We start from the raw sequence: 25,426 nt of genomic DNA on the forward strand, positions 1-25,426 counted from the left end.
GCGTGGCTACGGAGGAGGGGGCTGCTTATAGCGTGGTGCTGACAAGGGCGGCCAAGGCCTTGGGCCTTGAGCTCCCCGTCACGGCCGTGAGGACTAACCTCCTCACTGAGGTCCTTACACCGCAGTCAAGCTCGGCTGAGCCTCTGCTGCCGTTTAATGAGGCCTTATCAGACGTTCTTCTGGGCACTTGGTCCAAACCCGCTACAGGTCAGCCTGTGGATAGGAACGTGGCCAGGCGCCACCGCCCGGCTCCGGGCGACCCTTGCTTTCTGTCTACCCACCCCACTCCCGAGAGCCTGGTCATCCAGGCCTCTAATTCCCAGACCGCATTCCCGTCGGCTCCCCCCGACTGGGAATCCAAGAGGTACGAGCAATACAGGAAGAAAGTATTCTCCTCCCTGAGTTTAGGGTTGCGGTCCGTCAATACTGCATGTCTCTTGGGCCGCTACACCCACTCTCTGTTGGACACGGTCGCGGACGTGCTGCCAGAATGCCCGGTGGAGGTCCTGGCTAAACTCGGCCAAGCCCTTGTGGAGGGTCGGGATGTGGCGCGTTATTCCATCCGGTGTGGGCTGGACACTACTGACTCACTGGGCAGAGCGATGGCAACGACGGTGGCGATTCGTCGCCACGCCTGGTTGAGATCTGCCAACTTCTCGGCTGATGTCCGAAACACACTTTATGGACATGCCGTTTGATGGCCGTCGCCTCTTTGGCGACAAGGCAGACCATGCGCTTGAGCGCTTTAAGGACTCCAGGGCTACGGCCAAGTCTTTGGGCCTCTCGGCCCGCGCCAGCAAACGGCTGCCTTTCACTCCTTTCGTGGCCAAGGAAGGGGCGCCCCCACACGTCCGGCCAGCCACGGGCCGCAGACTATCATCCAGCCCGGTGGCGGACGTGGAAACCACCGTGGCGGCGGTCGGGGACAACGGCGAGGCCAGTCCACACCTACCCCTGCAGCATCCACCTCAAAACCCTCCTAGTCCATGCTTTCAGGCCGGTGGGGGGCAGTGTTTGCCATCACCACCACACTGGTGCCCTGTCACTTCGGACAGGTGGGTGCTGCAAATCGTCCGAAGGGGCTACTCCCTCCCCTTCAAGGCGTCCCCTCCAGCCATGCCACCGCAGTACCACCGCGTGTCGGGGGATCACTTAAGACTTCTACAAGAGGAATTTACGGCCCTCTTTGCCAAGGGAGCCATCGAGCGCGTTCCTGGGCCAGAAGTAGGGTGTGGTTGTTACTCCCACTACTTTCTGGTACCCAAGAAGGGCAAAGGGGGCCTACGCCATATCTTGGACCTACGGAATGTCAATGGAAAGTCAACGGCTTCCTCCGGAAGGAGAAGTTCAAGATGCTGACATTGGCTCAGGTTTTAGCTGCCCTAGACCCTGGAGACTGGATGGTAGCGTTGGACTTGCAGGACGCTTATTTTCACATCCCCGTCCTGCCGGCCCACCGGCGTTACCTGTGGTTCACGGTAGGCCACGAGCACTTTCAGTTTACGTGCTCCCCTTCGGCCTTACCAGCGCCCCACAGGTGTTCACGAAAGTGATGGCGGTGGTCACAGCTCATCTGCGCAGGTTAGGGGTTTCAGTCTTCCCCTACCTCGACGACTGGTTGTTGAAGGCGAACTTGCCCCAGACAGTCGTCAGCCACCTCCAGACTACGGCCGACCTCCTGCACCTGCTGGGGTTCTCCATCAATGTGCCGAAATCACACCTGTGCCCCTCTCAGAATCTCCTCTTCATCGGAGCGGTTCTGGACTCGGCGCGGTTTCGGGTTTATCCTCCCGAACAGCGGTTTCGGGATATTCAGGCTCGGATTCCGATCTTTCAGCCTTTATCCCGAGTCTCGGTCAGGTTGACGCTGCGGCTTCTGGGGCTGATGGCCTCCTGCATCCTTCTGGTGCATCACGCCCGGTGGCGGATGCGGGCTCTGCAGTGGGACCTGAAGTTTCAGTCGGCCCAGCATCAGGGCAACTTGTCCGACCATGTCTTGATCTCGGAGGGCACTGCAAGACAGATGCAGTGGTGGCTCACGGATTGCGGTTGGGTCAGCGGCAGATCCCTCTCCCTACCCCAACCGGAGCACATAGTTGTGACGGACGCGTCCCTCCAGGGCTGAGGGGGCCACATGGGAGAGGTGGAGATCAGAGGCCTCTGGTCTCCGGCAGAGTCCCGGCTCCACATCAACCTTCTGGAGCTGTGGGCGATCCGGCTTGCACTGAAGGCATTCCTCCCCTCTGTCCGGGGGAGTGTAGTGCAGGTGTTCATGGACAACACCACCGCCATGTGGTACTGCAACAAACAGGGCGGGGTGGGGTCGTGGACCCTATGCCAGGAGGCTCTGCGCCTCTGGCAGTGGCTGGAACATCACGTCGTGACCCTGGTGGTTCAACACCTGGCAGGTTCCCTGAACGCCAGGGCGGACGAACTCAGCCATCGGTGCATGATGGATCACGAATGGCATCTGAACTCTGACGTGGCACAAGGCAGTGGGGAGAGCCTTGGTTAGATCTATTCGCCACAGAAGAGAACGTGCAATGTCATCAGTTCTGCGCGTTGGAATTTCCAAGGGGGCACTCGCTCGGAGACGCTTTTCGTCGCGAGTCGAGTTGCGGTCTATTGTACGCCTTTCCGCCTATACCACTGCCCAGAGTGCTGAAGAAGATCAGGCGCGACTGGGTCCAGGTTACCCTTGTGGCTCCGGACTGGGCACGAAGATATTGGTATCCAGAGCTACTCAGCATGTCTGTCGATCCCCCGATTCGTCTGCCTCTTCAGGAGGACCTTCTGTCGTAGCAGCAAGGGACGGTCCTCCACCCGAACCTGTCCAGTCTCCACCTCCATGCTTGGAGATTGAGCGGCGACAGTTGAGGCCATTTGACTTGCCTCCTGAAGTCTGTAATGTCATTCTGGCAGCCAGGCATCCCTCCACAAAGTCGGTATACGCCTGCAGGTGGAACAGATTTGTGGCATGGTGCACAGCAAAGGCTGTGGATCCACTCTCTGCCCCCCTTTCTGAGGTTCTCCTTTTCCTTCCTTCTCTTGCCCAACAGGGCTCTGCTCTGGGCACTATCAAGGGCTACCTTTCTGCCCTTTCCGCCTTCTTAAGGCTACCTGATCACCCTTCTTTGTTCAAGTCCCCGATTGTCAACAGATTCTTAAAGGGCATCACTCATATGTTCCCTCCTGTTCCATTCGTGATGCCCCAGTGGGACTTGAACCTGGTTTTAACTTACCTGATGTGCGCTCCCTTTGAGCCGCTTCATAACTGTCCTATCCGTCTTCTTACACTTAAGACTGCTTTCCTGGTTGCCATCACCTCTGCCAGGAGAGTGAGTGAGCTCCAGGCTCTTTCCTCTAAACCTCCTTTCCTTTCTGTCCATCCGGACAAGGTTGTGTTGCGGACAAGACCCTCTTTTCTGCCCAAGGTAGTCGCAGCCTTCCATATCGGGCAGTCCATCACCTTGCCCACCTTCTTTCCGCCTCCGCATCCCTCGAAAGAGGAAGAGAGGCTCCACCGTCTGGACCCAAAACGTGCGCTCTCATACTATCTGGATCGCACACGCCAGTTCCGGGTGGATGACCAACTCTTCGTTGGTTACGTGGGCGTTAAGAAAGGACGGGCGGTGCACAAACGGACCATCTCTCGGTGGACCGTGTTGTGCATCCAGGCGTGCTACTCTTTGGCTAAAAAGGAACCTCCTGTGGGGCTGAGGGCCCATTCCACTCGGGCCACGGCGACTACTACTGCCCTGGGCCGGGGAGTCCTCTTGCAGGACATTTGCCAGGCAGCTACGTGGGCCTAGCTGCACACATTCGCAAGACACTACTGCCTGGACAGCCAAGTCCGGAGGGATGGCTTCTTTGGCCGTTCCGTCCTCCAGGACTTTCTGGTGTGATTATTGGTACACAGACCCACCACCAGGGTTGGTATTGCTGGGGTATCTATTCTAAGGTAAGGAATCTATCACTAACGTGTCTCTTTCAGATGCACAAGTTACTACGTTTGTATGATCTATCTGTAAGAGACATTAGTTAGTGATAGATTCCTTACCGACCCACCCATCCTCCTCGTTCTGCGAACTGATACCTAGGGTTACGGTCATCCTCTTTCAGGGCCCTAGTTTCATGGCACCAGTGTTGGTTTTTATCATGGCTCTGTGTTTCTGGCGCGGAAAAGCTGTGTATAAGAACTGACGTCAGCACGCGGAGGCGGCGTATAAGTACTCAGACGTCATCACGGCACCCACGACGCCGACGACTGCCGCGGAGCCGCGGACGACGCCTACCGATGCGCATGGGTACTGCTACGCAAAAAAATTCCGGATCCAGTCTGACGCTCGGGGATATTCTAAGGTAAGGAATCTATCACTAACTAATGTCTCTTACAGATATAGCGTTGCACAAGTAGTAACTTGTGGTACAGTCCCCCTCTATTCATATCAGCTTTTACCAAAGTGGCTTAGTAGAACAGTTAGACATCTTGGTAGCACAATGGTTGTAGTCTCGATATATGCATGGAGACTCAACCAACATAACCAGGTAAATAGTCACATGGAGTAGGTTCAGTTTACAATACTAGCGCCGAGTGGCTGAATTGGAAACCTGGGACTATAGGATAGTGCTCACAATACTAGCACCAAGTGGCAACCGGATAGTGAACAAACGGCTATAAAACAATTCAGGAGGAATTGAAAACAATGCTAAAACCATATAAGGAAGACATAAAAATGAGAAAGCAAAGAAAACTCCACAGGGACTGTATAGACTATGAGACTGGCCGCATATTAACTTACAGTAAAACGTATGATCATCTGTACAACATACAAACCCTGACAACAAGTGCGCAACCACAGGAAGAAAGAAGTGAAGAATCTAGGGTACATACAGTAGCCAGCGATTTAGATACGGACACCTCGATTAAAACCACAACCACTACATCTGATATGGGAATCCTTACCAAACGTGCAACTTTTTTGGATGAATTCCGAGTGCTAAAGAGAGGGCGGCAGCCGGGAAGAATCAGCCCTCCACCAACACCACCACAAAGAGGAAGAGGGAACCGTGGAAGGGGAAGGGGAAGAGGTCGAGGAAGAGGGAGGGGCGCAGCGAACTAAGAAGGAAAAGAAGAAAACAAAGAAAAGGAAAAGAAACAGAGCCGATGGGAACCAGACGTGCACTAGCAACTAAAAAGAAGAACTGTAAGATCCTTGAACACGCCCGGAGACGTTCTTATGACCCCTCAGCTAAAATCAACTACAGGGCTGCCACAAAAGCATATCATAAACTCATACAAAAAACGAAGGCTGCATTCTACACTAACCTGATTAATACCAGTCATAATCCTTCCAAAACCATCTTTTCTCTGGTAAAAGATATGACCAAAATCCCTGAGGGTACCCTCAACACTATCACTTCTAACACACAATGCGAAGTACTGGCCCAGTTTTTCATCAACAAAGTTCAAGAAATGTACACGTCACTGGATGCTAGAAGGTCCACCCCGATATCTAGTCAATTGACCTATCTACCTGACTACCTTCCACTCTTGCAAACCCTGCCCCTAATTACTCATAAAGAGTTCCTGACTACTAAGGTGAAGTCTGGGTCCCCTGACGACCCCGTCAAACCTGATACCTTCCGACTGCTACGGGACTCCATCTTAATTCAGGGACAGGAATTGATCAACAGATCTCTTCTGACATCCACCATCCCCAAGTCATGGAAACATGCCAAAGTTATCCCCATGCTTAAAAAATCGACCCTGGACCCCTCCCGCCCGGAGAATTTTAGACCCATCTCCCTTCTGCCCTACATGGCCAAGTTGATGGAAGCCCATGTGAACTCCATCCTGACCAGCCACCTAGAATCTAACGGGATCCTGGACGAGTCGCAAAATGGCTTCCGAGCAAATCATAGTACGGAGTAGGCCCTACTGGCAGTCACAGAACAACTGAGGGCCTCACAAGATCTGGGGAACACCTCTGCTCTCATATTACTTGACTTAAGCGCAGCGTTTGACACAGTCTCCCACGAGATTTTGCTCAAGCGTCTTGGGGAGATCGGAGTCAGAGACGGTGCGCTTGCCTGGTTTGCTTCATTTCTATTGTACCGCTCCTTCCAGGTTCACGCCCCTCCCTACTCATCCAGCAGGCTTCCTCTCAACTGCGGGGTCCCGCAGGACTCTGCCCTCAGCCCCACGCTGTGTACGTCCGCCCCCTGGCCCTTCTGGCCAGGGAACGTAAGATTAAGATGATCTCTTATGCGGACGACACGCAGCTTATCTTCACGTTCTCCAATGACACCTTGCCTGACCAGGCCAAATTTCAGGAAGATGTAATGACCATCTCAAACTGGATGTCTGATAATTATCTCCAGCTTAACTCCTCCAAAACTGAGGTTCTGCTGGGACGCAACATACAGAAGTGGGACCACCAGTGGTGGCCCCCGGTTATGGGGTCCCCCCCTAAACCTAAGGAGGTTGTAAAGAATCTGGGTGTCCTAATGGACAGCACACTCTCTTTTGAATCGCACGCAAAGAAGTTTGCTGGTACTTGCTTTGGCAGCCTTCGCTGCATCAAACCTATACTGGGCTTCTTCGAGCCACCGACCCGGCAAGTTATAGTCCAATCCCTGGTCTTATCCCATCTAGACTATTGTAACGGACTACTACTGGGTACTAATAAGTCAGTCGTCAAAAGACTACAGAGGGCTCAGAACGCAGCTGCTTGCACCCTCTTTGCACTACCCAAACATAGCCACACCTCTTATCTCCTTAACCGACTCCACTGGCTTCCAGTGAAACAGAGAATTGAATTCAAGTCCCTCTGTTTAACTCACAAAATTCTCAACGGCCAGGGCCCTCAAATACTACAAGGACTCTGCACCCCCTATACTCCCACCCGGGCCTTGCGCTCTGCTGATTGCCATCTAGCCTGCACTATCCGGGTTCGCAGGAGCAGAGCGGGTGGCCGCTCTTTCAGGTCTTTGGCCCCTGCTCTCTGGAATTCCATCCCCATTGAAGCACGTGCCATACAAGACCATTGGCTTTTCCGTAAATTTATCAAAACCTGGTTGTTCGCTTCCATCTAGACAGCCGACTCCTCAGCTTCTCAGTACTCCCTCTGTTGTTTTCCGCTGCCACCCCTGGTTGGTTTTTCTGCAAGCGCTGAGACGCCCTGCTGTTGGGGCAGCCATGCGCCATATAAGAAAAATTAACATAACATAACGTGGTGGCTACAGGAAAAGGAACCAACAATGAATGAAGAAAATATGGTAAATAAAACGATAGTGAACCTGTCAAGTCGCCAACTCACTTTTCTTGAAAAGAAAACCTTGTGTCTAGGCATTTCCTTTTGTCCAACAGAAGTATTTGATTATACCGAGACTCGGATAGATATATTCAAATTTGTGCGCAAACTCAAACTGACTAAATAGCACACATTGAAAACCAACCAGACTAGGGGTGAGCCAGGAAGTATGGGCACTAATAGTCAACCCAATCTCACTATCTGTGATGTTAACACTCTCCAGACCATGCAGGATTTGTTTATGAACATTGAACAAGACAATGCAAACACGGTGGGCAGTGCCCCGAGGCTCTGGGATATAACGACAGATAAAGCAGCCAACACTGGGTTTAAACCAAAATCTGTCTTTTACCCGACTCTCCCACATGACAATATTGACACCTTCCAGGAGGTAGTTACCCAAGCACTCCTGGAACACAAACATTACCAGCTGAAGGGTAAGAAAAGTGAATTTAATCTTAGCATTAAACAAAAGAAAATAACGACATCCCTTGCCAAAGAGACAAATCTTGTCATCCGCTCTGCTGACAAAGGGGGGAATGTTGTTCTCATGGACAAGGAAACATACATGCATGAGGCATATAGACAGCTCACTAACGAGACCTTCTATTGCAAAAGCAACACCAGAATGTATAATGAAAGCATTGTTACAACCTGGGGGAAACGGGCAGAATGGCACCAAAATGGCATAATATCTTACTGAAATGGTAGACCTGCAGTATATGAGATAGTATTGTCAGGTATATAGATTGTGCCAAGACTTTTTTGTTATGTGATACTATCATACCTTTTAACATGCAATTATGCATACAGCTACAGCATATTAACATGTTTCAAAATTGCCACCACTTTGACTCAGTAAATGCTTATAGTATACTCACATTACAGTCCTCTTTCTATGTGCACGAACATTACTTATGTACAGCACCTTGTTCCAAAGTTTCAAATGTGTGATCAAGAGACGAGTTCTCGAAATGCGTAACGATGGTGAATAAACCTTGTTTTCATTGCACTGAGAGCGCGCTGTTATTTGGATCTAATTGGAAAATTGACTGTCGGCAGTGGCTCTACCAACGCAAAACGCGCCACCAAACTACAGGCAGATTTCCTGGAAGGAGCACTTTTGCTGATTTTTTTTTTTACATATATATATATATATATATATATATATATATATCTGCACGTTCCTCCTCTCATCCATTGTTTAGGAAAGAATACGGCTGGTATATATATATATATATATATACATATATATATATATATATATACACCTGACTTCAAACTTTACACACTGTGCGCGCAAGCTCAATTCCTTCACTTCTGGATACATCCCATCCCATTCCAGCCGCACATAGCCATTGAAACAGATATAGCGGATCCCACCCCTCTACATGTAGCTGTCTATAAACCATATCACAGGTCAGCAAACAAAATAAATACAGTTGAGACCTTTACGCGCCCTCTACGTTGGTTGCTCACTACCCTCATTTTCCCTTCCTGAATGATAAGGGTTCCATAGCACGGGACACCACTACTTTACACGTCCTCTACGTTGGTTGCACACCACCCTCATTTTCCCTTCCTTAATGATAAGGGTTCCATAGCACGGGCACGCAGCATGGGCATTTCCACATTAGAGGACCTGTACCCACAGGACAACTTTTTAGATCCGCCACAACAACAGGAAGACACTCAAATACCACTCCTAAACGTATTCCTATATTTCCAACTCCGAGCCACTTGCAAGACAATGCACTCAACTTTCCCAGCCCCCCCCCCCACTATATAATGAAGCCGCTAGAACATCTACTAACTACACCATCACCTCGTAGATTAATTACTAGATTGTACAACCTCACGCAAACAAGCACCCCTTGGGTTGCCCCCAAGGCACTAACACAATGGAGAAATGACCTAGAAGAACTGCCTTCAGACGAGCAATGGTTATTTTGTTGCTTACAGCTGAGATATTTATCCACGAAATATAAGCTGAGACTTATCCATTTCATATTCATACATAGAATGCATCGCACCACCATGCAGTTACACAAACTGGGGTTACGTCCTGATACGCTCTGCGTGGAAATGCAAGCATGAAGCAGCTGCCTTTCTGCATGTTGCGTGGAGTTGCCCACCCATTGCTGAAATTTGGAAAGAGGTGTATGATACTATTCAATCTGTCACTGGTGTGTTGCTGGGTTATGTGGGGGAAATCCCACCTGAGAAACGCCGTTTGGTGGCCATGATGCTACTGCTCGCAAAGTGCAGTCTGGCCATACGATGGGGTGCCCCTAGAGCCCCCTGAATGGCTGCGTGGGTGCGAGATATTGCTTACTATCAGGAACAGCTGGCGGCATTCTGAGACCTTATGCTGACAGCGTCTTACCAGAAGGATATGGGAACCTTTCAATACTTGGCTCAGAGGACATGTTGTGGACCTCCCAGATGACTCTAGTCCAGTGCCAGTTGTCTCCCCGTCCAGATCGCCCCAATACCCGCCTTAACACTCACCATTTTGCACAAATGTCCCTCACATATATGGGTCCGCCTAGTTCGAAACAAGTGATAAGGTCAATCATAGCCACCCTTCCCCTGCCCAGTTAATGAGCCTAAAATTGATATGTTTATTTAGCCCACAGCTGATATTGTTATGATCCAGTCACTTTAACTGTGAGAATTGCGATAATGTATTATACGGATGTACCTTTTTTCCTCCAAAAGGAGAAAACGCACTGGAGCAGTGAACCTGATTTTTATTCAGTATTGGTGTTTCAAAATTATTATAATGATACTCGGATTAATACTGTGTAGTGTTAACATTTAAATGTACCTATGGTGTATATATATACCTGAACAAAATGTCAATAAAAAAAAAGAGCCATTGTTTCACTTGTAGAACCCTCTTTCACTTGGTATTGTCCTGCTGCTTGATTTTCAGATGTCTCACACATTCCGGAAGTACGGTCCCGGCGTGCGGTACATAAAGTTTCAACACGGTGGAGGAGACACCCGTAGTTGGAAAGGCTGGTACGGGGTGCGAGTGACCTGCAGCAGCCTGGTGATCGAGCCGCCGGGCCCTAATGGACAGTAAAGAGAGAGGTTTGGAAAGGATCCCTTCTATGCACAGTGCGACCACAGATGAGAAGGCCACAACTTTACGGAAGGCGGGGACCACTGTTCTGGTCCTTGGGTTGATGCAGATGACACATTTTCTCCCTGGATAGGAATGGGGGAGATCATATGTATTTATTTTGCTGACACATTTTTAGAAAAGGAAGCACTGGCATAGAGGGCTGCCAGCTCTCTGGACTTTTATTGACAATATCACCACAGATCCGTTTTTCTCTTTATGAGTTTAGAAGTTTCTATTGGTTTCCGTTTTAACCTGCTCAGATCCTCGTACGGTTTGTTTAGCAAATCACATCATTTGTTTAATGCCTCAAAGCTGCAGCCTGATTTATAAAACTAAACACTGACCCAGCGCCCATTAGGCTGCACAAACCTTCTCGCTCAATGCCCTGCACTGACGAACAACCTCTTAACTGCAATGCCCTGTCTTTATTTTTCATTGCATTCCTTTTAGAATTTAACTTGAAATACCTTACCAAATAAATATACTGCCACTACCTCTACTAACATCGTCCACCCAGTACAATGTAAAAATATAGGCTTCAAAAAGCAATAGGAACTAATCTCCCAACTAGTGGGCAGGGTCAAATTACTGTTCTAACTCCAGCTTCAGCACTGAAGGGACAGAGACTTGATGCTGAGAATTGCTGCTTATCCAACGAAATGATCTGTGATTCCATATTCTCTGCTGACATCTGCAGTGAACTGAAGGGCATGTGTTCAAATCCCAGCCAGGCTTATCCAGCCTTCCACCCTACAGATATCTGCAAATTGAGGACCATTAAATTAGGTATTAGTAACATTTGTAAAAAAAAAAAGAAAGGAAAGCACACACACACACCAAGAAATGGAAGAAGTGTGAAATACAGCACACTATACAGCACACTTTCTTTAAAAAAAGTTATCATGTCCATATTTCTTTAGGCAACATAATTCTTTATTTTTTAAATTTTGGTGGTCTATAGTTTCGTAGTCACAAACAACCACACTGCCAATCAGCTCCTGTTCTTCAGTGTTTAATGTACTGTACAGTTTTTATATTCTAGAACCAACACAATAGTTCTGTGGGTTAAATTTATCCAAAATTCTACCACAAACAACCTTTTTCCTTGGTATAGTAGTGTACTATAAAATTATTCACAAGGCCCAGTACAGTTTGAAAACTGCAGCGATTATTCCATCAACATTGAACAGCATATATCAAATTATAGTGCAGTCGGTGCAAAGTGCTCAGTGATTGATACATATTTACATTTATTCACATCGATGCGCAAGAACACAGGGTATTCACGTCATTACCCACAACATCAACATGAATGCACCAATATCTTGACTCGAGTGGGAATGATAATCCAGTGGACGTTTTAACCCACATGGAATTAAGCTGTGGGTCTCATCAGGACGGGGCCATCAGTCTAGTGTCCCTATTTGGAAGAAGGTTTTTCCTTGGCCCCTATATGTCACACCATACAACAATCACAATGTCGATCTCCAATACATGAAATTAGGCTTCGTCTCTCAATACGCGCTGTGTCAGGATTGTTCCTCTGGGACTGGGTTCGGTCTTGCATTGTGGGTCTGTCCTTGTTATATGTTATATATAATGTTTTTCAGCACTCCTTCTCAGTGCCTTCTTGTTATTGTGATCATGCTGTCGCATTCTATTATGAAGCATTCTTTTGAACCAAGTAATCCAAATAAAGAAATACAAATTACAAATCATCAAAAACAAATGTCATTCGGTGTGTTCACTCAAAATGACACAATTTCTGTTGCAGTAATAAAACGTGCAGTGCTTTAAAACTATGGCAATAATCCACTCATAGTTTTTCATATGGGTCAGTGCATTCACTGTAAGAACATTTTTGCAGCATGAATCTGCTTGTTATGTATGGCGGTCACAGAGGGACACTGCTGTGAATAATCGATTCCAAATCTGGTTCTTCACTGCTATGACGAAGCAACAGTGGGGACGTTTTCCATTATTGATACTTCATATGAAATTCCTGGCTGCTCTTTCAGGGCTTTCATCAGCCCGTCATCGCTGCGCTGGCTCTCTGCTCAGCTTCAAGAGAGGAGTGGGTGGGGAAAGCACAGTGGTTAGTGGGGGAGGAGACAGGTTGCATTTAAGAAGGGATGAAAGGCCATGTTATATATGATGCCCTATTACTCCTCTGTCCCTTTCTAGCAGTTGAAGTCTTGGGCAGATGATTCTGGGAGCCATACATAACATACATTTATAGATGGGTAAAAAGTGACTAATGGATCTTTTTCAGCTCAGGGTTCTGAGTGACATCATGGATAACCTAAACGCCGCTCACATTGTCTATTTGAGGTCATCAGAACCAGTAGTTGAAAACGTCCATTATTCACTGTTGCCCATCTATAATTCTGTATATTTTCACACGTCGCTTACTTTTGGCTGCTAGTGGAATGAACCAGAGCAAGATCTAAAAGATGTAAAGGCAACCTGAAAGCAGCTCCTCAAAGGCGTTCGAGTACCTTGGTCTTTGGCTGATCAATTAAAATCCCAGAATGATGTGTGACCCAATGTCTTCTTTATAATCTTATTTCCACCACTGTGCAAACTAGTAGTTGCTTGCTCTCTTTTGATGTGGTCTTCCTACCAGAGAGGAGATGATGTTGCATAGGCTCTGGGGATCTACAACTGTCATCAACAACACTCTGTTCTTTCGACTATGTTCCTTTTCGAAGTAGATGAGGGTCAGGCAGGAGGAGGGAGCAACTGTGAAGTACCTTAGATCCAACTTACGGGTGAATTCATCCTTACTCAGAGAGCTGTGAGTGGCAGTGTGATTACCTGTGCCCCAAACCTAAAAGTAAGACCGTGCCTGCAATGACCAGCACCCACGAACTAACCACAGAGAAAACCATGAATTGAAATGGGACCACCAGAGGAAGTTCCTGCTTTGTCAATATTTCCACATCAACGAGAACATGCGCTGCTTCCAGGTGTAAGAAGAAACCTGCAATGAATGAACTGCATGTATTGGAGATCTTGGTGTCCAAATTACTTTTGGTGATGGTGCAAAAATCCACTTTACCCAATCCCCAATTTGTTTATATCAAATGAACATCAAATGAACATTCAACACTCAAAACATTGGGATGAAAATCCAACCCTTTCAAGGTCTACTTCATGCTAAAGAAAAAAACTTTGCAGCTACTAATTCACAACATAAGGGCCACTGATGGATGTGACATGAAAGAGTGTCAATGTGCTATAGGATGAGCACCCCAAAAGTGGGCCCTACTGCTTCAGGTTCCTCATCCTCCATAGGTCTCGTGGTGCTGTGGCACAGCACATGGAGGAGCAACATTTATTATTGAACTAGCTGAAGGGTCTTCACAGAAGTGACTTCTTTTAGATGATCTCGACCCCACAAACCTTACGCCGTTGGAATTGGAACTAATGCTTACATTGGCCTCTATAAAATCAGTGACACATAGAGCATTTCCAAGAGGAAGTTTTTGGGAAAGTCTTGAATTTACATATAGAAAGTCATCTTTTCTGCAAAGGTATGCCTAATTGAATAGTGAATCTTTCACGTTCTCCTATGCTTTTGTCTTGACACTTGGCAGATCTGATGTCACACAGATGGTGTACTGTTTGTGGTTGTCATGCTGGCCTTTCAAGTGCAGGCTTCTCTCTTCTATATAGTTAGGCGGGGAATGGTCTGGGGTTTGTATGGTACACCGTAAGTACCTTTCGACAGCTTTAAAGTTTGCAGAAGAGATTGAATGGTGTGGTCTGGCTCAGTTCAAGATTAAAGTATACAGGCTCTTGAGCTCAACAAACTAGCTTCATCACTGATGCAACCCAATTTTGTGTCAAAGTGGATTAATATGTGCCTTATATATCATACATGACAGCAAGCAGTCCCAGGGGGGGGTTCTCTTGGATTCAATACTCAACTCCGATTATCACCATCTTAATTGCAGTCCTGTGCTCCTCTGTTGGACCTCCTCATCTCGCACAGTTTATGCAGCACACACGTTCTGTGCTCATAACCAAAGTAGATATTTGAAGTAAACCTGACGAGTAAATTTACCATTGGGACAACAAACCCAGATTCCTCCGACCTCCCAGACACCTGCTCAATTGTGTCTTAGGCTACAGGGATCATGATTGAGAACACAATACAGTTTCATAGTTTATGGCCAGGGCAATTGCTCTCTTGGGTGGTTTGCACCTAGAGAAGGGGTAGGGAAAGGAGGAAGTGGATTCATTTGTATCCTGGCATGGTCTAGTGAAAAAGGGTGAAGCAAAAGGATATTTAGAGAGGTGTGTTATAACTCAGCCTCCTTATTGAAAAGTAAATTCACTGACACAATGTCAAAGCCCCCAACCAGGATGCTGTCTTTTTTTCTTGTTCTACTGTGTATATTTTGGCTAACACCTGTCTAGTAACCGGTCTGAATTCTTTCTTGCATCCTTTTTTGTTACACACGCCAAAGCAGCGGTTCTCCTGCATCATAAGAACGCACACTGCCACGGATGCCAAAATATCCTCAAAGTATCTGCAATACCACTGACCTTTTTATGGACACTGAAATTGGTGGGATGAAACTTCCTTTCAAGGATGGCGATGGAGCCATCGTCATTGTGATTATAGACACTGAATTTGCCATACTGCCGTTCAACATGTCTCTTCAGCCCCCCCACATCCAGGTTTATGCCTGTGTCTCGCACATGTTGCTACTCTCTAAGGGCTGTTTTCAAATCACCCAGTTTCATGGCGGCAGCGAGTTTCAACTGGTCATATATGTGGTGGTGACCATCCATTCTTCTCCGCATACTGCAGGTTCTGTGCCAGCTGGTTGCACAAGGATTGAGACCACCTTCACTAATGTGTGTGAATCTATATAATAAGAGAGCGAGAGAAAAGAAAAGAAAGAAAGACAAGAATCACAACATTGTTCTTTTTTGGTTAGTTTTGTTGTGCATCTCTATGTTTTACATTGTTATTACCGTGTTTTGGTTTATGCACCTCGGCAGCAGGTGTTTGTATTGTGTGCACATGTTGATATATATATTTATACTTGATTATTTGGAACAATGGTCCAGGTGCAATCTCCATGGTCAGCTGCCTTTGCTCCATTGGTACCAAATTGTTGTGATGGGTCTTATTAAACAAGTTTTGAAACAGATTGCTCTGTTTCTTCAAGAGTAATGCCAAACTCCATTGACTTGGGGATATTACAAAAAAAAGAGAATGGTTTTTGTGCAGATTGAATTGAATACATGCAATTATAATTTTAATTAATAGCACCATTAACTTGGCTACGTTCAGGTCTCGTGCCAGGTTTGAACTCAGAAGAGATGGTAACTGGTATCATGCATGATTGAACATGGTCTCCTGCTATAACAAAACAGGGATGTGAAATACCTATAGGCCGACTCCAAGACCTATTGTTTTGGGTTAAGGGCAACAAGTTATCATGTATATTTTGTCCTTGGGACAAGTAGGCCCAACCCCCTGCAGCACAAACCCTTTGGCAGCCAGTCTGCAGTACCATATTATGGATCAGGAATGGGCACTGTCTGCAGTTAAGGTAATATTTATGTCAACATATTAATGCTGTTCAAACTTGTATTCATGGTTTATTAATTGAAAGCCTTAATTTTTAGGGTGATAGCTCTAAGTAAATGTTGTAAGCTCTGACAGTGGTTCCAGTTTAAAAATGTGTACATCCAGTTTCAAAGTTTAGCAATATGAGTCTATGTATATTGCTCCCAGAATGCTCTCTGATTTGATGCAAATATTTGCAGAAGCTTGAAAGCAAGATTGATGGTTCCTTGTTTTCCAAATAAACTTAATTAAAAAAATGAAAGTAGGAAAAAAAACATTTCGCTAAACTACTGTAAAATTTCAGGCATCATTTAGTAACATGTGTTGATGCATGCTAGTATTTCTCAAAAAATTATAACAAACAATGGCAAAAGCAAAAATTGGTTTTGGTCTCAAAAAACACACACTGGCACCGTAGTTACTGGCACTGAAAAAACTACTTTGTGTGCCGATATGTTCCCTGTAAAAGAGCAGAATGCTGTCACAGTGAAGCCAGCCAATAACAGAGCAAGAGAGACAACACTTTAATAAACACAAAAAGATCACGGTCGACACCAGACCAAATTAGGGGCCCAATCATTAAAGAAATTCTCAAAAGTGCACCCATGGTATATGTCCTTGCATTAAGGGCAGCTATATGGCTTTCGTGTTTTCCCAAGAATTTACAGTAGGACAGGAAATAGTACACCTAGAAAAAATGTGTGAACTGCATTTGAGCATGAGCAAATCTGCATGTGTCGATTTGCTTTTGTGAAAATCGGGGTGTTTGCAAGTTCACTTTCCCTCCAACCACTTTTTTCCCAACTCTGGAAGAAGTTTTACGTCTGCCATTTTCAGGAGTACATTTCCAATATTTCTCACTATGGGAAAAATTAGAGAAGAGTTGTTGAAAACCCTTAAAACATGCAAGTTAGTAGGTTTGCTCAGACATTAAAGGGCATTCTAACCCTGAAACTATTGCTTACCACTACCTTCAGCTCCAGTATGTAGATCTGCGGAAACGTGACAACATAAGGGGATTGCAGGTATTCAAACACTACTATGGTATGACCCCTGGCATAATTGGAGAGGCTATATCAGAGCTCTTATATAATGAGATTGCTGCCATAATTTGTCGCCGCAATACATGGCACCAAAAGGACAAAAGGAGTTTGTTACAGGACAAGTAGATTTATGAAGCAACCTGCCCTATGGACAAGTAGTTATTTTATTAAATTCGCACTCCTGAACAAAAGCTCCCAATCCAAGATACATAGGAGTTAAAATCAGCGTTATGAAAGAAATGCTCTGCAAATGATTTTGCCTTTTCTACAATTTTCTGCTATGAGGTCATTCCTGAGTTGAAACACTAGCAATGCTTCAATGCTGCTTTGTGGAGGGACCTATGTTCAACACACAGTACACCTTTTTGATTCTCAGCAGGGTCATCTCAGGAATTCACCATTCTGAGGCAGATACAAGTGCTGTCACATGGTCAACTAATTGGAACACCTGCTGCATAATTGGCAATTTTGTGGCACTTCAAGCATCAACAGGTTCCACATTAAACCAGCATTGACAAAGGCAGTTGGCCTATGCCATGTTTTCCAGCGGAAAAGTTAGAAGAAAGCACTATGAGCAGTGTGCCTGTGTAGCATGGTTAAAAATTGTAGTGTCTTTGCTTTTTTTCTAAAGTTTTAGCCATGCTACTGTACAACATGGGGTAAAGACATTGTTAAAGCCAAAAGCTTTCGCATAGGCAAGGCCTATTGGCTTTGCCAATGCTTGTTGCTCTAATTGTGCTATTAAGGGGTCCTTGTACAGGTGGATTATATTTACATTTTTACTTCATTAGTCACCTATTTGGTCATAACTGTAATATGTGCATCTTGCAGATGCATATTTTATTTTGCATTGTTGTCTCGAAAAGTTACCAAGGACCTGATTTATATTTTGTGGATATTCTGTCCACCTAAATACAAATACCATAGGACATAATGGAATTTATATTTCGGCCGACAAGCTGTCCATCAATGTTGTGATGGAGTAATTCATCCCCCAAAATATAAATCCGGGCCCAATTGTTTAAATGAACATGAAGAACAAAGCACTTGATAAAATATCAATAGTTTTAAAATTCTCTTCATCCTATAATCCATAAAATCCTTAATCAAGGTACACTTAACTTCGTTTGTGTAACCCATGTACATCCAAAGATGGTATCTGGAATTGGTTTACTTTATTCAAATATTTCAAAAGGATAGCCAAAAATGGATATTGAAGTCCCCCTATATCCACTGAAAATGGCACTGAGTTATGTTTCTGGCTCAAATGTTGGAAATCCCTTATATTCACCAATTATGATTAACAACACAACAACACACATAACTGTCAGCCATGTTGTTCTCTTGATATTGCTTTTCTTTATCTTTGATCTGTTGGTCTTCTACATTTGAGCCAGAATGCTAACAGTTTTTTTATGGTGAGCATATGCGTAGAAAAAAAGATAAATAACAAAATGTGTGATATTATTGGATAGGGGTGTGTAAAATACTTACAGGGCTTAGAATATATTTTTAAAAGTCAATGCTTTTTAAAATGCTAAGCTGCCAAGGTATGTTTTTTTAAAAAAAAGTGAAAAGCAAGAAAGGGGCCCTTGGTGGCAGTAGGATCATTTCTATTGTTGGATATGATCATGAGCATGCTGCACTCCTTCTGCATCCGATGAGCATGCTGCCCTCCTGCATCCCATGAGCATGCCGCACTACTTCTGCATCCCATGACCATGCCGCATTCTTTCTGCATCCCATGAGCATGCCGCCCTCCTTCTGCATCCCATGAGCATGCCGCCCTCCTTCTGCATCCCATGAGCATGCCGCCCTCCTTCTGCATCCCCTGAGCATGCCGCCCTCCTGCATCCCATGAGCATGCCGTTCTCCTTCTGCATCCCATGAGCACGCCGCTCTCCTTCTGCATCCCATGAGCATGCCGCCCTCCTGCATCCCATGAGCATGCCGTTCTCCTTCTGCATCCCATGAGCATGCCGCCCTCCTGCATCCCATGAGCATGCCGCCCTCCTGCATCCCATGAGCATGCCTCCCTCCTGCATCCCATGAGCATGCCATTCTCCTTCTGCATCCCATGAGCATGCCACCCTCCTTCTGCATCCCATGAGCATGCCGCCCTCCTGCATCCCATGAGCATGCCGTTCTCCTTCTGCATCCCATGAGCATGTCGCTCTCCTTCTGCATCCCATGAGCATGCCGGCCTCCTGCATCCCATGAGCATGCCGCTCTCCTTCTGCATCCCATGAGCATGCTGCCCTCCTTCTGCATCCCATGAGCATGCCGCCCTCTTGCATCCTATGAGCATGCTGCACACTTTCTGCATCCCATGACCATGCCACCCTCCTGCAACCCATGAGCATGCTGCACTCCTTCTGCAACCCATGAGCATGCTGCACTCCTTCTGCATCCCATGGCCATGCCACCCTCCTTCTGCATCCCATGAGCATGTCGCACTACTTCTGCATCCCATGACCATGCCACCCTCCTCCTGCATCCCATGAGCATGCTGCACTCCTTCTGCATCCCATGAGCATGCCGCCCTCTTGCATCCTATGAGCATGCTGCACACTTTCTGCATCCCATGACCATGCCACCCTCCTGCAACCCATGAGCATGCTGCACTCCTTCTGCATCCCATGACCATGCCACCCTCCTTCTGCATCCCATGAGCATGTCGCACTACTTCTGCATCCCATGACCATGCCACCATCCTGCATCCCATGAGCACGCCACTCAACTTCTGCATCCCATGAGCATGCTGCCCTCCTGCATCCCATGAGCATGCTGCACTCCTTCTGCATCCCATGACCATGCCACCCTTCTGCATCCCATGAGCATGCCACCCTCCTTCTGCATCCCATGAGCACGCCGCTCTCCTTCTGCATCCCATGACCATGCCGTCCTCCTGCAACCCATGAGCATGCTGCACTCTTTCTGCATCCCATGAGCATGCCGCCCTCCTTAAGCATCCCATGAGCATGCCGCACTCCTGCATCTTTAAGTTCTGGCACGCTCCTTCACCAGAGCCAGAAGCTGTAGAGGAGGAATTCTTGCAACTGGGAACATGGGGATCGCTCATTGTTTGGTGGTTATTGTGTTAGATATGCCTAAATATAACAAATGCGAGCAACTAAAATATCGGGTGACAAAAACGTATTTGGTGTTTTTTAGCCGCTGCCATTCATCTTCATGGCCCACCCATGCTTTCTCCTGGCCCTTCTACATCAAAAATCCTGGAGCCCGGCCTGCTCACACACCGTGACTCTGCAGCTCTTCCTCAGACATCAGGTCCTGGCTGCCCTCCATGCAGGGCCGGCTTTAGCACTGGTGGCACCCAGTGTGACAATCATTTTTAGCGCCCCCACACCCGAGAACTAGTGAGAGAATCCTTGGATTCTCTCACTAGCACAGGGAACAAGTGCTTCTCATCTCTCAAGCATAAGTTATTGCTAAACACAGCCCACCCTCCCCCTTGAGGTCAGCGCCCAGTGCAGCCGCACCTGCCGCACTGCTCTAAAGCCGGCCCTGCCTCCATAGGCTTCGCAGAACCATCACTAACACCAAGCCCCATCCCTTTCCCCGGTAGCAGGCCTGAGCCATCATATTTCCAGTGTCCCCCTGGAAGGATGAATTTAGGAAAAAGATGAGGCAGATTGGGATAAGGCCATGGGGCAGGAACATGGGACCCTCACAGACTTCCCAGTATACAACGCTTCCAGCCATGCCCTGTGGCATCGGGATTCTGTGCTCTATTTCGGCGTGCCAGGGCCTGAAGATTGGGGGCAGGGATTAGGGGGGGGGAGGGGTACATGTAACTAAAGGAAGAGTCTGCAACTGGCAGGGCTCTGTGTGGAGTGTCTGTGACTCATCTCTAAGGAGATGAGACGGTGACAGTCACTTTGGAAGAGGTTCCCCATGGTTGGAATTCAGAAGCACGCACTTTGAAGCTGCCCGCGCACACACAGTGTGCCCACTTAAGAGGGCGGCCACCCGAGTGCCACATTAGGTACAGCAACATGTCTAGGGGTTGGGACCCTCTGGGAGTCTCCAAAGTCCGGCGTAGGCCACACCCAGCGCATCAGAGAGTGGGGGGAAAGGTACTTATACCTGCCCCCCCATCTGGCTTTCCTTTTGGGTCTTCTGGTCACGCCGTCTCCCTCCCTACCCCATACCCAGTGTGTTGGCTGGGGTGCATAGCTAGGGTAGGAACATGTTACCTTGCTAATTTGTGTTGCAGGTGGCGTTACAGGGCGATCCGGAGGCTGAATGGTTCGTAGGGGTACCCTCTTCAGGAGCACAATAAGGGTGCAGAAGCCAAACAACCCCAGGAGTCTTTGTGGCAGGAGCCTGGAGTAAAGGGACGGCACCCCTCTAGTCCTTCGGGCGGTTGTAAGCTTGAGCAACCGAGGCCTTGCCTGGACACGCTCCGCCCCTAAAAATGCATGAGTAAAGGGATGGACTGGTGGTCCATGGTATTTAAGGGGGATAATCCCCACAAAATGGTAGCACCAATTGGGTTGGCCACAGTTCAGTTTGCTCATCAGGCGGGCAGGGCAGCTTGGGTGAGTCACCACTGCCTGCCCTTGGTAAGTTAACCCACCACGTTGGCATATTTCTGGTATGAAATAAAACCTGAAGCAAAATGTTTCCCAACAAACATGTCTTGTGTGTTTATTTATTGATGTGCATGCTATGTTCTTCATGTTGGGTGAATTGCCTATATTGGCACTATTCTCTAGCCACACAATGGCAAGTTGTTGAGATGAACCTGAACTCAGGACAGGCAGCTCTCAGAATTTTTAAAAGTTGTGACACCAATGCTAGGTGGGATTGAATGACAGAGTGTATGCATGCACACACACGCAGCACTGAGAGAGCATGGGCTGCATGTGTGTAGGTGGGTTGTGTGTGTGTTAAAGAAACATCAGCGATATAGAATGAGTGAAAGAAAACGGGAAGAGAAAAATAGGGTAGAAAGGAGGGTTGAGGGCAGGACTTAACTGGTTGTTTGTATGTCTGCCGCCCTCTGTAATAGTTATGGATACTCCCTATCAAATAAAGTAATGCCAGAGAGTTGGCAGCAAGATGTTGTCTCAGGAAATGGTAAGGAGGGAGTTTAGGAAAAGGAGGCAGTGAGAGAGGAGACGGTGCATGCGGTATGAGTTTCATTGAAAGAGGATTGTGTGAATATCTGTCAGTGAAAGGGAGTAAATGAGCAGGATGCAAGAGGAACGAAGATGTTTGAAAGAAAGCATAAAAAGAAGGTGAGTGTGTGAGAGAGGTGGGAAAGTGGAAGGCGCTGTAGAGAAAGGACAATGTTAGAAGTTTAAAAGGTGATGCTCAAATATATGTGAAAGAAAGTTGTACGTGAAGGGGGTAAGAGGAGGGCAAGGAAGAGTGTAAGAGCTGTGGTAGAGAAAAGTAAAAATTAAAGGAAGGAAGAAAGGAGTTAGAAGAGAGCTGAGGAGACAAAATAAGAGGGTGTCTCTTAAAAGAGTGAGTGGATGTTCTGTGAGATAGAGAAAGGGGTGAGAAGGAAGCATGGTTGTGAGAAGAGGAAGGAAGATGAATTATAGAAAAGCATTCAAGAGAGAAAGTATGAGAAAGAGAATGGTGTGTAGGTAGTGCTGTTTAGGGCGTAGGAGAATACTAGGTAGATGCCTTCTGGGCCACCAACCTAGGATGTCATTGATCCTACACTCTGGAAATGTGTCTCTATTGATAGAGGAGGGATGCTACCAAACAAACATGTCTTTAGCTAGGTTGGCAAATTCTTTTCAATGATCTAGGAGGTGAAGACCAGGGGAGTAACGCAGGCAATTTACCTCTTATTCCAATGTGCACCATGCAACGCTATTGCAATACTGATGCATTCATAGGGCTCTCATGATGTACCCAGCAGCGGCTGCTGCTAATTCGACTCTGATTGGGACAGCGTAGGGAATGAAAATTAAAAAAAGGCACTTCACTTTCGCTGCTGGCCACCAAAATATTCTGCTCCCTCGCCACCCACTTCGCTGGTCCTTTGCTCGGCACTACAATTCCCAGGAGCACAGGCTCCCAGACTCCCCATGCAATCCCAGCGTTTCTCTAATGCAATTAATCCCAGCATGAGATAAGCACTATGATTGGGCGGAGCTGGCCAGTTTCACTCTCCCTCAGGGACTAGGAGCCTGTGCCCCTGAGCACATCTGATATCTCAGAGGAACAGCCTGGAGATATCAAATTGTGCATGTATTTTTGGCCATCCTAAGACGGCAAGCCAAACCGACATGCGCAATTTCAGTACCGGCGGCACCTCCTCCACCTGCTGCTGACGCTGAGACATGGCGTCGCCCCAGACTCGTGGGACTGTAAATAAAAAATAAAATCACAATAAAATTGGTTTATTGTCTTTTTATTTTTCTTCTGTTTGCAGCATTTAACCAGTGGGGCGACGCTTCTCTGCCGTAGCGGAGGAACCACCCCTGGACGTACCTCTATACTGACCTGATACCATTTTTTTGCAGATTTATATAGTGCAAACTCGACCCGAAGGTATTGGAGCGCTTTACATGAGCACCGGTTACGTTACACAAGAACACATTCATTTTATTGGTAGGCACCGGGAGATTAAGTGATTTGACTAGAATCATGGGATGTGGAGTCGATTCCGAGGCTCGAACCTTGGTTTCCCAGCTCCAAAGTCAGCAGTCTAGCTGTCAGACCACATCCTTTCTACCTTGACCTAGATCCCGGAACGAAGGCATTAATAGACCTTGACTAACGTATTAAAGCGCTTTACATGAGAATCAGTTGCGTTACAGATGGACACATTCATTTTGTTAGGCACGGGTAGATTAAGTGATTTGCCCAGAATCACAGGATGTTGACCGTCCCTGCCAAGACTCGAACCCTGTTCCCCAGCTTCGAGGTCTACCGCTCTAGCCATGCAACACTATACTGGGTCTAAGATCTCTGAAAATGCACCTGTGTCCTGAGCAAACATACACTGCTGTCCTAGCAATGATATCTCATGTTATGTTAATATTAACCAGAGTATGGACTGCTGACCTTTTTGGTGCTATTAAGTAAAAACAACTGCAGAGAATAAAACAAATCCTCAAATATAACTGAGATGAAAGGATTAAGCTTTCCCGGAAAATATATAAGGTAGGGAAGTCTAAATAATTTAAATTGTGGATCACCAAAATATCGCTGCGACGATATAGTTGTTCAACAATATAGTTTCTAAAATATTGTCATGTCAAAATAATTGTGGGACCGAATACATAAGTCCACACTATCTTTTTTAGATATATGATAACTTTTTTATATCATTGCATATAGTATTGTTTACTCGAATGTAGCTCAAGTAAATACATTTTTTAAGTGATCTAATATATATTAAGTATCTTATTTTGAGGTATTAGTATTAATATAATGATTCTGTTTAACCATAGTTTGTAAGTTTAAAAATACAAATAGTAATTGATCATTTAGTAGTACCTTGTTAGATTTGTTTTTTGTTTTTTTTGGGGTTTTTGTCCTCATTTGCCTTAGCCCTCTTAGGAAAAACGCCAACCATCATGCGTATCTTTCCTGAACAAGTTCAGGGATTTTCGTATAGATGATAATCCAGACCAAGACACGATCGGATAACTGGCGGAAGGAGCATCCAGGGACAGGGTAGAAACCTTTTACTCCACCAAGGTATTATTCAACCTGTCGGACCATACTGTTTGCCGGGGAAACCGGAGGAAATGGCCCATGGAGCTGGAAAAAGGCATAATCATAGGACCCGGGGAAAAAAAAAAAATAAAATAAGCTCGGACATCCTGATCCAGCGGGCTTTTGGAAATATGTCATAAGCAACGCTACCCAACTCTACTATATACACCATCAATCAATAAACTCTCATAAGGCCCATAAATCTAACATGACATATTATAACCAACTGGATCATGTGACCTAATTAACCTATTCACAAATTATATACATTTATATACAACCATGGTAAATGAATTCATTGTACTATACAAACCTACAAGCTAATTAAGCCACTGTGGCGATAAGATCTAGCTATGAATAACCTATACATATGAAAATAACAAGACCAGCTTGATTTCCAAAGTAAGATTTTTATTAGCTACTCATTTGGAAAATGTATTAGAGATTTTATTAAAGCATTTTTATTTGAATCATTGCAAATAGTTATGACAATTTTATTATTAATCAAATTTATTATTGTAAATGAAAAGTTATCAGCTTGGCATTTTTCAAAACCTAAGTCCCTAACTAAAGCTAGCTATAAGGAAAATTAAAAGTAAAGTCTTTGAGGGCTCTTACGTGCTCCAAGAGA

At 46.2% G+C, this 25,426-nt stretch overlaps 1 protein-coding gene across 7 annotated transcripts in view; it reads left to right on the top strand.

Moving 5' to 3' along the window:
- Window positions 1-12,178, top strand: part of LOC144754443 (F-box only protein 6-like) — a 189,597-nt gene extending 177,419 nt beyond the window's left edge. For 6 of the 7 annotated variants that reach the window (XM_078642224.1, XM_078642222.1, XM_078642223.1 and 3 more), the window contains one exon: window positions 10,255-12,178. In XM_078642224.1, the coding sequence (XP_078498350.1) occupies window positions 10,255-10,407 (153 nt within the window). In that variant the 3' untranslated portion in view covers window positions 10,408-12,178. The remainder of the gene's footprint in view (window positions 1-10,254) is intronic. The other variant, XR_013594725.1, reaches the window with a different exon arrangement.
- The last annotated feature ends 13,248 nt before the right edge of the window (window positions 12,179-25,426 follow it).

Source organism: Lissotriton helveticus, chromosome 5_1, assembly GCF_964261635.1.
Source record: "Lissotriton helveticus chromosome 5_1, aLisHel1.1, whole genome shotgun sequence".
NCBI classification, from domain to species: domain Eukaryota; kingdom Metazoa; phylum Chordata; class Amphibia; order Caudata; family Salamandridae; genus Lissotriton; species Lissotriton helveticus.